Source organism: Falco rusticolus, chromosome 12 (genome assembly GCF_015220075.1).
Source record: "Falco rusticolus isolate bFalRus1 chromosome 12, bFalRus1.pri, whole genome shotgun sequence".
Taxonomy (NCBI): domain Eukaryota; kingdom Metazoa; phylum Chordata; class Aves; order Falconiformes; family Falconidae; genus Falco; species Falco rusticolus.
This window is the reverse complement of record NC_051198.1, coordinates 834,644-848,036: the sequence shown is the minus strand read 5'-3', so window position 1 is coordinate 848,036 and position 13,393 is coordinate 834,644. Positions and strand designations below refer to the sequence as shown.

Below are 13,393 nucleotides of genomic sequence, written 5' to 3'. Positions count from 1 at the left end.
CTTAGTGACATGTATCCAAACCCATTATTTCTTACATACCTATCTTCCAACAAGAAACTCCTACATTTGTATTCATAACTCTTGAAAACAAAAAGACTACAGCAGACAGTAGTGAGCTATTATTTACAGCAGCTCAGCTGGGGTTTTTAAAAAGACTACATCAACATTTTGTTTGGATTACTTCTCCATACACACACGTTAAGAATTCCTGCACTCAAATTCACGTTAAAAAAACTTTTTACTTAATGATGCTCATTTTACCTTTGAGAAACTGAAAAGCCTAGAAAACCAGCCAAAGCTTAAAAGTCCTACCAGCAGTCTCTGCTAGACCATTTTGGCATCTCTCAGTGAGAATATGCAAGCTGGATAGAAAAATACTCAGTAAAGCAAAGTTTTAAAAAGGATGGTATCTTTCATTAGACCAACTGATGTACTGAGGGCAGACGAGGATCAGGAATAGCAAAAGACAAGCTTTCAGCCTCAAATGTCCCTTAAGGTTAGCCTGGGAAATATTCCACAGCACAACTAAGTCACAGCCCATTTTAAGTGAGTCTGCTTCAATGGTTTTCTGGTCTTTCCTAGCCTGCAGCATGAATTATTACTAAAGCCACAGAACGGAGGAGCATTACTGTCTTAGAGAAGTTTCCTGCTTTTCAGAAACAAAGTTCAGACTGCAGTAGACTACATTAGCCAGCTCATACAACACTGTGGACAACAAACCCCATTAATACTTTTAATTACCTTCACCATAACTAAATTAACACAAGTATATAGGCAGATGGCATCTACCCTAATTTTACAGTCATTACTGGGAACTAAATATATCAATACTTACTACTCCATCTATAGCCATGTAAAGAAGTCGCCTTGGTCTTACAATGTTGAAGATTCTGTCAATATACTCAAAAATAGCAACCATCATTTCATCTTCATTTTTGGGTGCCGGCCTAAAACATAGAGCATTCAATTTAACATCTGAAATGCTATCCATAAATTCTATTTGTAAAAAGAAAAAAAAAAAAAAGCCTTACTTGTCTTCTGGATGTGTACAAGGGTGAATTATACCATTCATATCCAGATACAGGTTGTCAAACTCCACCTCGTTAGGGTTAGGTTTGCTTGTATCAATCGGAACCTTGACGCCATTGCACTCTTTCGCCTGTGAATGCAGTTGAAACAAACACTGCAGTACTTGATTAGAGAAGTATCACAAATAACCAGAGGTATTAACGTACACACTCGCGCTACCCACATAATTACCTGAAAATGCATGCTTACACTATTAAAATAGCACTTTGTTATTCAAGAAAGCAATTCCTTTTACTGCCAAGACCATACTGACTCCCTCGAAATTTAGCAAAGGGACTTCAAAGTTTATAATATGATGCTATAACCTTAACAAGATAACCAAGAAGAATCAAAGTTTTCCTGCTTTTAATGCTTAGTTTTTTATCCCCAGACTGATACATCCAAACAAACCTGCCCCTCTGCCTTTTCTCGCTGCAATCTGATATTTAAGTCACACACATAGCTGGGGGAGACAGGGCAGTAAAAGTGATTCACCTACAGCTGATGGTATACTGGAGCCCCACTGATGACCGACAGGCTTCCCAAAGTACATCAGCACATCCTGGTAAGCAAAGGGCGATGAGATTTAATGAGAAAGAGGACTTCTCTCAAATTCCACTACACGAAGAAAGGAGATCCTTTCAGGTCCCACCAGCCAAACCTCCGCTTTGGGCACATGTCTTTCTTTCCCTCATGACTGTCCAATGCACCGAGATCCTCAAACCCTGAACTCTTCAACTCCTGTCTCTGTGTTTTTCTGTGGCTATATTTGAAATGCTAAATAAAACCCAGTCCTTACCTTCTACTTCCGAAAATAAGTAAACTTTTTACTCTAATGCTTCACTTCCTTTACCTCAGCACTTTTTCCACTGTCAGGCTGCTGCCTAACCAAGAAGAAACTCAGGCCACAGTGCAGACTGTAAACTCAGAGCAAACTTACAACTGCCCTAAACCACCTACAGGCACCCATATTCCTGTACTACTCTGACATTCTTGAACACTTACAACAGGTGACAAAAAGTAAACCCAGAAGCACAAAGAAAACAAATCTCAGCTGAACTGGAAGCGATAAATAGTCCCATGTTATTTTTGCATACGCTGCCATGCTGATGACAAGTAACTACCTAGGTGAAGACAACAGTCCCTCTCGCCAGCCCCAGAGCAGAGACTGGAGTCAGCCCTGTAACACCTAGGCAAAAAACCTTACCCCCTTCTCTCAAGCTGTCAGAGCAAGCAGTTTTGAAACACCAGTGAGTGCTTCAAAGGGTGCCTCCTCTACAAGGTCCAGTTTTGTTTCCTCACCACACATTTGCCGTTTTTGTTTGTTTTGTTTGGGAGTTTGTTGTGGTGGTGTTTTTTGGGTTTTTGGGGGGTTTTTTTTGGGTTTGGGGCTTTTGTTGTTGTTGTTGTTGTTGTTGTTTGTGGTGGGTTTGGTTTGTTTTCTTTTTTAAAGTTTGGTCAAACGGCAGTTAACAACACTCTCACAGCTATCATGAGTAATTCTACATTCTCCCTTCTGAAGCAAGACCACCAGCCAAATGTGTAAACCACTGAATTTGAAACCACTGTGAAACCAACAGCATGGAACAGACATGAGCTGATCAAGAAAAAGTAAAATGATTTTCAGAGAAATTATGACCAAAAAGGTTTATAACATATCATAAAGTTGGAAAGAAGCGTATTCTTGAAGAGCTTGGCATAAATCGAAATGAAGGGAAATGAATGTCATTTTATTACATGTAAGACTACAGTCACAGGATTGCATGAGACAGGAGGGAAAGATGTGGTGCTGCTGGTCCCCTCCTTCACATGAAACTTATCCACAGCCGATCAACCAACATCAAGCACTCCCTCTGAATTTGTTTGCAGACTTGCTGCCCGCTACTCATTAAATTAGTTTCCCAGGTCTGATACAGAGCTCAAACTATCAGATTCCAAAGGAGAAAAACACCAAAAAAAACACCTTACAGATTGTATCATTGACTTCCTTGCAATTTTCCTGCTTAAAGTATCATTAGAACTAGCTGAACTTGCCCCAGTCTTAAAAGGCAAAAATTAAAACCTTTAAAGCAAAATAAGTCTTTATTTGGTATTCACATTTTTCACAGTTATAGGTGTATGCAATTCTTTCAGGGCAATTTTGTGAAGTCATTTTTAAATAACCGAACACTAAGACCTTCTATTTCACTTCTTTAAACCAGGTGAAATTTCTGCCAGTGTGCATCTTTCCTATACTATTCACCCAAACTAGTTAAATCCTGACAGATGAAACCTCGACTACTGCTTGCTTCCTTTTCTGAACTTTCTAGAACGCACAAACACAAATCACATGGTTTTGGCAGAAACCAACTGTCAGGTGCAAACACTGTACTGTGGCTTGCAGTTCTAATAAAGTTACTCTGGGCAACCAAGACCTACAGTTTTAAAAGAAGAGTATTAATTCTGGTTAACATCAGATAATGGGACGAGAAGCTTGCCTTGTGTTCTACTTGATCTTTCATCAAACCTCTTGCCAGAGCTAACTGTGACTCAGAAGATATCAAAGGCTTACGACTATGTGATATGTAAAATAAAACTGTCCCCCTCACAGATCTTACTTTCAGTCTTGAAGGTATAGCAAAATAAGCATGATCTCTTTTAGATGTCTTCGAAAGCCATTCAGTTTTCATCTGCATACTGCTGTGTCAGCAACTTCACCATTATATTCTCGTAAACCTATCAGATTTTTAATGGAACAGCCTTGTAAAAGGTTTAAGTATCTGGTAGCGATATCTCTTGTGATATAACTAAACTGTTCACTTTTAATCTACAGCCTCTTTTGAAACTATTGAAAACAGATCTTCAAATATGATACTTTAGTTGCAGTTTTATTAATTCATATGAATTTGATTAAGAATAGTCTCTCCTGGATTTTATATTATTTTCAAGATCTTCCTCTTATTCTTCCTGCTCAGCTTAAGAAGAAGATTAATCAGATTTAAGAAAAAGAAATAATCTAGCATGGTAAGAGAACATGGATCAACTTTTTAATATTTCGAAGAGACAAGCTACTGGGAGATACAAAATTTCTGATTAGAGAGATTTATAGCAATCCTAAAATACACATAGAGCTGATTACATCGTGAGAGAAGTTTAAATTAATCTACAGTAAGACAAACTACAGCTTCTCACTACTGTCCTAGTATGCTCTCAAATTTATGACCAGATTTAAATATAAAAAAATTTAATGAATATGATTTATCCATGTGCTGTCCTTACTGTAATTGCATCGTGCTCTTAAGTTGGAACAAAGCAACGTAGATGAGGACATCAGGATCTGACATTTCAGCTATGGTAAACCTAACTTGGCCCAACGGAATCTGTTGTATCTCTTCATTTCTTTTAATAAAGAACATTTGCTGCTACAAGCCAATTATTAAAGACCCAAAAAAAGGGACATACAATCACAAACTCAGTAAAACCAAAACTATATAAACCTTTATTGTACCTAAATATTTGAGCAGTTTTGATTGCATAAAGATTAATATAAGTTTTTAATAATTTACAAATGTGTGATGATGTCTCCTGCTCTTAGAGCAAACTATTTAATTGTTGCAGATTGCAGATATATTTGCTATTTAAATTATGACTACTTTTAAATAAACTGATCTTAAAGCATTATCCAGAAACAGCTGGACAAGCCTGCAAGACAAAAGTGTAAAACATCCATTCACAATTAAGACAAACCTGTAAAAGAATCTACTTTATATTGTCAAAGCTCTATCTGCATCCTGTTGATCAGAAGAACACTGCTTCAAAAAACCAAAACTAAACTTCACCTCGCGGTTACTGAGTGCCAAGGCTATCTTGCCAGCGTGGCTACAAATATGACAGACAACTATTAAAGCTGCTGCCTCCACAGCCTAACTGTACTGCTGAAACAGGTGTTCATTCGCACACGTGAACTTTTGGCGTAATGGAGGAAAAGGGGATTTGGTGAATGAATGGCTTGGACCATACAGCCAGCTGTGATGCTGACTATAACCAAAGAAGTTGTTCACCTCTGTGAGTTCCCTGCTTTGGTGGAAAGAGCTACTCAAATACGAGATATGTACCTGACAGCCCTCTGAACCAAGGGTTGCCCAGACGCTCAGAATAGGTCACATGAGAGATGGCACAAAACCCAAGAGTTTGGTAAAGCAACCAGAACAATCACTGCTAGCTGCCAACAGCTTATTCCAGAGCAAACACTCATACAAATGGTGATTAAGCTGCACTTGTAAACCCACAAACCACATGCTTCTATAATAGTTCCCCATGGAGCACAAATCCTCAGATTTTACCTATCCACTGGAATAAAAAAAAATCCACTTATTGCAGCTACAGGTAAACTAAACTTCACACATCATGCTGAGAGAGGCTAACTGAAACCACAATTGTAATAAAAACAAAAGGAGTATCTCACAGTTTTAACTGTGCAACATTTAATTAATCCAAATCTATGGTTCTGTTTCACTGCCCGAATCTGAAATGCAAAAACACCTTGACTGTAACAAGAACTGAATACTAAAACCGAACTGCCTGCCATTTGCATATGCTAGAATCTCGCTGAAGGCAGGCAGGTAACACATGCAGTCAAAACCACCCAACGTCAATACATAATTCAATTACCTAACTCTCTTTTCCCTTATCTTCTCTACCCTGCCTACACATTTCCATCTCCTCACACTACACTGTTTCCCAAACAGGAGGCATGTCTCTCCCATGGGACAGGAGGTAGCAAGCAGGCAGAAGCCACATCACATGCTTGGCAGCAGGGATCAAAAACAGTATTACGAAGGGCAGAACGCAGCTAGTACAACCTGACAAAAGACGACAGAATTATTTGGAAAAGCATACAGGAAAAAACAGTTTACGAAGCATGAACTCGAGACTTCATCTTCTTGGAAAAACTTTGGCTAAGTTAACCCTGAAGAGAATACCTCATCGTGTTCATTGCACTGTGAAGCTATCACAGCGCAGCTATTCAAATCCAATGCAAGCCTGTGCTGTTGCTGAAGGAAGACAACCCCATCCTCCCCATTACCTTCCACCTCCCACCATGTCCCTGAGGATGGCACAAGCCTTCACGTGTGGCTCCAATGATGTGCACAAAGGAACCAGCTGATCTGAGAACGGGCCTAGCAAAATATAAGGCAATGTTATTTCAAGCTGTTACTTCCTAGAGAGCGCTCCCCAGGTAACCATACAGAGCTCAGTGCTGGTGCGAGGGACGGGATGAACACCAGCCATCAACTGCAGGCAGTGACCAGCTGTAAGTCAGCCCAAAGAGAACTATATTGTCTCAACATTGCCAACAGAGACCTGGAGATGGAATGTGGTCCTCATGGACACCAAGATGCAAAGACCCTGGGAAGGAGAACTGCATGGTACGAGGAGTACTATGCCGCTACCTGGGACTGAAAGGAATGACTATATAAGGCCGCATAACTGCTTTCCAGAAGATGGATCACAACCGCTGTCATAGCAACAAACCAGAAAACTTGAACTTCACGTGAATTTTCTTCATTATAATACCATTATAATACAAAAACACACCTCCTGGCCTAAAGCTACCTGCCTCTAAGGCAAACCACACCTCGGGCACTCCTCTTTGGACATGCTGGTAACCTTGCTCGAGAAGGTGGAGACTGGCAACAATCCATGGGCCAGAGGAGGAGCAAGGTGTGTTGTTTGGCATAAAAGATGGCTCCTTAGCAACCGAACTTTGAAGATCTTCCCCACCAAGGATCATGACAATCAGAAGAACCATAGGGACGCCTTGGACCCGTGGCGGTAGCTATAATCCTCTTCCCTTTTCTTTTTTACTTTACCTTTTCTTCCCTTCCTGTCACTATCTATTACACGCCGCTTTACAGGCAAACAATAAAGTTGTGCTGTTTGATCAAGGCATAACCCCTTGGCATGGTCACCTTGATATTTTGCGCTTCAAGATCATAGTAAATGAAGCATCATGAGTCCACTGAGTGGACTGTGACACCAGCCAGCTCAAAGTAGTCAACAAATTGTACCTACTGTGAGCTGCAGGTTAGTAAAGACCACCCATGGAGCCCAGCAACTAGGTCAGGACTAAGTCTTCATCAAAAAGCATCTTCTGGTGCTATGAAAAGCCAGATTTCAGAGGACGTCTTTGGGAAAATCAGCTTCATGTTTGGGCAGGAGATACTTCTATACTAGAAAATACCAGCAAGACCAAAAAAAGCTGAACCTGCTCAAGGTTAAAGAGTCCAATTACAGTTTTAATTTAAAATTTAATTAATTTAAACCAATTGTTTTAAGCCTTGGATGCAAGCATGACCTGCTGCGTTGTGAGCACATTAAAAAAAGAAAATCAGGCTAAAGCAGGAAGCTGTAGAAGGACTAATATATGATAGAAAAGACTGACAAAAATAATAAGATCTGAAAATGATACAATTGTGAAGTACTGAAAAGCTAGGAGAATGAGAGCCCAAGGAAGTGTATGACCATATGTACACCAAGACATTGTTTTAATCTTGTACAAAACTCGTGCAGCTAGAAAGGGACAGCTCAGTTTCTTCTCAAATGCCTCATTCCCACCCTCACCCTTGTGCTGGCACCAGCTTTCACACGCAGCACCATGGAACTGATCTGCTTGAGAACAGGATGATCTCACAGAGACAGACGAGTTTCCAGGCCCACAAGTTACCTTTAACCATTCACACTAGCATTTCCTTACTCCTTCCAAGACAGGCAGCTTCACTTTTGTTTTCAACAAGTCCTAAAGCTTCCTTCAGCTTGTAATTTATAAAAAAGTTGTTGAAAAGCCGGGACTACGAAGAACAAGCACATAAACAAAACAAGAACCAGCAAAAAGTATCCCCACTACCCGCTATTCACCAGAAGTTTTACCAAACCCTTTCACAAAATCCACTTGTTTTGCCCGAGGCACGGCAAAGGCAGCGGCCACCATGCTCGGGAGGGCCGGCTTCAACAAACCGGCTGGGGCCTAAAAACTTGCCCGAGGCACCCGGCTCCTGCCCCCTCGGCTTCTGCCCCCCCGGTCCGCACCGCTGGGCACAAGCCGAGCAGCAGCCCTAACTTCTCCCCCACGCCGGCTGCTTCCAGCCAGGCTAAAAGCCCCCGGTCAAGAAACCACCACCAAACACAAACGCAAAAAAGTAAAGAAAGAAACCCCAGACCGACGAACCCCACTCGAAAAGGCAGCGGGAGTGGCCGAGAGAGCACAGAGGGGCAGGAGTGGCGTCGCACGGGCTGCGCCCGGCGCCGGCAGGCGACACCCACCGGGCCCTGCCTGCGGCCCCCGGCCCCGGCCCTGGTCCCGCGGCCCCGGCGCTGGCCCCGACCCCGGCCTCCGGCGCTCCCTCAGCCCCCCCAGCCGCGGGGCGGCCGCTAGAGGGGCCCGTCCCGGGACAGGAGGCTGCGGGGCGGCCCGCCTCACCTTCTCCTCCACACAGTTGACGATGATGGAGGGGTACTTGCGGCTCAGCCAGCGGAAGAAGGCCGGGACCCCCATAGCGGGCCAGGGGAGCGGGGGCGGCCGGCCGCGGCTCTCGGCAACAGCCGCGCCCGGTGAGGCAGCGAGCAGCGCTTCCGGGGGCAAAGGGCAGCGCAGGGCATTGTGGGGGCAGGTCACGTGAGGCGCACGCGGCGCGGCCGCCATCTTACGGGCGGGCGCGGCAGAGCGCGCAGGTGCGGGGCTGCCGCGGCGGCCCCAGCGGGGAGCGGAGGGGCTGCTGTTCGGGCTGGCCCCTGCCCTCCCGGGGGTCCTTGCTGGGCCCCCGAGCCCTCCGGCTTGCAGGGTTGCTCCTTTGGCCCGTCGGTGACAGGCGGAAGGGAAAAGCCTGAGAGCGGTTTGTGGTCTGAGGTGGCACCGCATGCCACCCTTCTCTCAGGCAAGGCTCTGTGGGAAAATGCCCCTCAATGAACGGCCTCGTTAAAAAAAAATCACAATGGCATGCTGTCGTGGGATGGCTGAGGCAGAAGACATGAGAAAAATAATTCAGGGCATGGCTGCTCTGCTGAGGCTCGTGCTGTGGGGCTGCTCTCCGTTCTGGTGAGCCTGCCTCGCCATGAGGAAGTCGGACAAGGGGCAAGGCTCTGGAAGAGGCCATTGCCCCTTCGGGAGGAGAGAGGGGGCTGTTGGCAGCAGTTTAAAAGGAGCATCGAAATACTGGCAGGAGGGTGGGAGAGCGGGAGAGGCCATGGGGACATTGGCAGCAGCAGCGAGCATAAAATTGCTCGGTGCGATATGTGACGGTTGCAAGAAGCAGCCTAAAGAACCCCCATCCCATCGGTTTGCCTGTTGCATAAGCAAATAGTATTAAGTTAGCTGTCTGACAATGTTGAAATGGAATTAAACCTTAAGGTATTAAACAGGATTAACACGAGGAAGATTCTGTGCTCCGCTGTGTCCTGTCACTACACACCAACTTCATTAGGAGGGCAGCAACAGGGGCGAGGACATGAAAAAAGCAGCCTGGAAATCATTAATAAAAATAACAAAATCTCAGCAGTGCTTATTGAGTCAACGCCGCTAATTTGGGGAGGGGAGAGGAACCTTGCTACCTTGCTAATTTGCTGTAGAACAAATTAACCCAATATTGTATTTCTCATTATTCTTAGCCTCACTTAGCTGTTGTTAAGCCATTTTCTGTTGTCACTCCTCTTAATAAAATCTGTGACTTGAATAAATTTCCCCAGCAACTTTATATTGGCACCACATCTGTGGTATCAGCTAAAGATTGTCCTTTATCTGTTCCTTACAAAATGTGCCCTGATTGAAGTTTCCTCCTCCTGGAATTTAGTGTAGAGTAAGACAGCTTAGTATTAACAGTTGGTTTGTATCGATGGGCAATCAGTTGGTTTTCTGATAATGCTTAAGAAAACAGAAGACAGTGGCACTAGCAAATGCAAATGAAATATGATCATCTTATCTTATAATTACTTGCGTAAACAAGTGCTGAAAAAATTAATACTGCAACAAACATTTCTCTGAAAAGTCAATCTATGTTTTGCTAATCAAAACTCAAACCCTTACAAATATCCTACATCAAAACTCGTGCTGCAGAAACTTATGACCTGGCATTCTCAGTGGAGGAGCGTGCCTGGTACTTGCTAGATGAAAGCACAGCTCTTTACGAACAAGATAGGCAAGGCAGAGGCAGCTGAGCAGGAGGGCTGCTGCTGTGCCAGGGTGTGCACCAGCAAACTGAAAAATACGGAGTCTTTTCTCGTGCAGGAAGCAGTAGCAGAAATCTGCCACTAAAGAAAAATAATCTCGTTGCCAAACAGGTGACAGGCTCTGCTTTACATCCAGTTTGGAGTGGGGATGACCACCTTCCTCAGCACAACCATCTCTCCTGGAAGTCCCCGCCAGCTCCATCAGCTTCCCTGTTAGTGGCCAGAGGCAGCAGCAGTTCTCTGCTCCCCGAGCTCCCAAGTACAGTACGCTTCTCTCTGCAGGCTCTCGGAGTCAGGCTGCACGCCCATGCAGGCTCTGTTTCAGCTCACCAGGTAACGGCACTCATCCGGCATTTTTTTTGCCAGCCGCCGTGTGCTAGCTTGTTTTTGTACAGGGGCACGAGCTGAAGTTTCGCCTCACGACTGCGTACGTATGACATGCAAAAAAAGCACACAGCACCAAGTCGTTGCACGTATACAGCAGGAACAGGGGAAGACTTTTCTTACAGTATTTCCCATAGATGAGTGGCATGCTGATTTAAATCTGTTAAGGCTGTATTGATTACAGTCCCCCTGTCCATCACCATCATCTGTCATCGTCCTCCAGCTGCCAGTATGACAGCTGTGAAGGAGCAGAATAAAGTTGACTGGCAGAATGTTTTGCATCTAATGAGTCTGTGCACAGTAAGAGTATAATAAATAACACTCTGGAGGAACTTGGCTATCGCTTAAACACCAAAAGGGAGATACTGCCTTAGCAGAAGCTCCCAAAGCCATCTGTCATCTGTCATGTGTTGCATGTCTGTGGCTGAGCTGGACTGAGGGAATGGAAAGCACCAAAGACTGGTGATGGGTGCCTTGTATCATGCGAGGAGATATAAAGTGGGCTGACATCAAGAACCTGGAATCACTCAGGAAGAGCTTAAAAGTACAAAGCACTGTGGATTTGATGCACCGTTACTGAGCAGCGAGGGACTTTTTCCACACAAACCTTGGTCTGACATTCACTGAAAAATCACCCAGCGATAGCCTGTCTGCAGCATGACATATCGGTGAGCTTACATTTAGCTGATGGCTAGACTGTCGGGAATGAATGACCACGGCTTAGGGAAGATCAGAAAAAAGCAGCAAGGAGTGATGATCCAGGCACTGGCCCTCAAGACGGTGGGTTCAGACATCAGTCCCCGTACAGGTCTCGTGGGTGACGTGAACAGCCTGCAGCACACAAAGCCTCCAACGGGCTGTTGGAAGACTACTGAGAAGCCCCTAAACTTACCTGGTGGTCCACCTTGGGCAGCAGCATGACAGGGCGCTTGCCCTTCTGGTCATATTGCCATCATGTTGCAGAATTTGTTTTCAAGTGTCACAATTTGCAGGATGGTCCTGCGATTACCCCGCCCTATGGCTCCAACAGCCAAGTGTTGACTGAGGCTGGCCATTGCAGTGAAGAGTTGGGAGCTGTGCCACCCTCTGCAGCAGCCTGGCACAGAGGCCTCGCGTGGTCTCCTGTCCTCCTCCTCCTCCTCCACTCCACGCACCTCCCATCCCTTGCCCCCCTGCCCTGACTGTCGCACAGTACAGGGACTTCTCTGTCAGGCAGCAGTCCCACAGGACATGGGGAGCTGGTGTGGTAAAAATCGGGAAGGGCGGGAGGATCTTGGCTGTTTTTCTGGCTGAGACCATATCAGCAAGCCAGCCCCTGAAGGGAGGGGTCGCAGGAGCCTCAATCCAAAAATAGCCTGTGGCCGAACGGGCTCAGAAACCCTGGCACAGTGTGGTGAGGGGGACGCTGGAGCCTTCCGTCAGGTCCAGCTTTAGTCCTTCAGTGGAGTGCAGCTGTCTTGCCTGACATCAGCCCTGGCCATACACCCACCCCACCCCTTGTGCCGCTGATTTTCTGATTGTTGGAGCATTCGCTGCTGCACCATTGCCAACGCCACGCTGTAGACCACAAGATTCAGCAAGCCAGCAGGCATCTGCAGTAAGGGTTTCTCCTTATTTTCAAGCCTTCTGCGAGCCTTTATTTCATATTCTCGAGCTTGTCTCAGAGACTACATACTCTCTTTATTAAACTGAATATTGTTACCATTTAAAAATTGTTTTTGATGGACTGGGTCCAGAGATTGGTGCCTATATTCAAAGCTGCAGTGCTGCTTTGCAGCCGAGTTTAATTGGGGTGCTGTTTTTTGCTTTTGAACTTATCATAATTATGAACAGATTTTTTTTTAATATGTCCCCTGGTTTCTCCCTTCGAAAGAAAATCTCATGTTTAATGAACTTAATTTTAGATAAAAGGAATTAAAAGAAGAAAATTAAAAATGCATGAAGCTCCTGGAGTCATCCAATTACTGTGATGTCCACACAGCAATGCCAGCGTGGATTTTACAAAGCAAGTAAAAGCAGAAAATCACTGGGGCTCGCCACATGTAAATGCTGCTCCTATTCCAAAATGTGCTGAATTAGAAATGTACGTTTTATGAATTTCTTCTTCTTGATCTGTTGCAGAAGAAGATAAAGATCAAACATGCCAGCCCTCCCCGAGCAGCATATGTATGCATACCCAGAATGCTTGCTTTTTTTGAAACCACATCTAGTTCTGTAGGCAAAATACTAGAATACATATGAGCATCGGGAAAGGACGGCCTGTGTGTTCACAGTGCAACCACAGCAGCGGCCAGGCTGGTTCGAGGAAGCTGAGCACTCTGTCACTGCTGAGCAGCTCGCAGAAAAACAGAGACAAGGCTGACCTGGCCATGAATACTGCTGCCAGTTCCCGATCGCTGCTGCCGGCCTCCTCAGCCCTGCCGTGCGGAAGGGTTGCAGTCAGGGGCTGTGTCCGGTACTGTCCCTGCTGTTGCCGGGCAGATGCTTGCTCACTGTGAGCAGGGGACCGCAGACAAGTGGCTCTCAGCAGCGAAGAAACGGGACAGGCACCGTATGTAGGGACGCATCTCCCTGCTCGAGGAAGAGGGTGTTTTACAGACAGCCCAACCCTCCAAGGTGATCACGCTCAGGCACCGTGCTAGTCCACCTTCTCCGAGATGCATCTCGGGACCCATCTTCAGCTATTCTCTGAAACAAATACATTGCAAAAAGGCTCAGTCTGGTGGGGCAGGATTGCCGT

General features: G+C 45.2%; 2 protein-coding genes across 4 annotated transcripts in view; both read right to left on the bottom strand.

The window, feature by feature from the left end:
- Positions 1–8,682, bottom strand: part of XRN2 (5'-3' exoribonuclease 2) — a 52,551-nt gene extending 43,869 nt beyond the window's left edge. For 2 of the 3 annotated variants that reach the window (XM_037405481.1, XM_037405483.1), the window contains exons 1-3: positions 8,528–8,682; positions 1,032–1,183; positions 836–947 (exon numbers count right to left, since the gene is read on the bottom strand). In XM_037405481.1, the coding sequence (XP_037261378.1) occupies positions 836–947; positions 1,032–1,183; positions 8,528–8,602 (339 nt within the window). In that variant the 5' untranslated portion in view covers positions 8,603–8,682. The remainder of the gene's footprint in view (positions 1–835; positions 948–1,031; positions 1,184–8,527) is intronic. The other variant, XM_037405482.1, reaches the window with a different exon arrangement.
- A 1,701-nt stretch (positions 8,683–10,383) lies between these two features.
- KIZ (kizuna centrosomal protein) overlaps positions 10,384–13,393 on the bottom strand; it is a 54,268-nt gene continuing 51,258 nt past the window's right edge. Inside the window, exon 15 of the mRNA XM_037405147.1 lies at positions 10,384–13,341. The gene's annotated coding sequence lies outside the window, so the exon portion shown is untranslated. The remainder of the gene's footprint in view (positions 13,342–13,393) is intronic.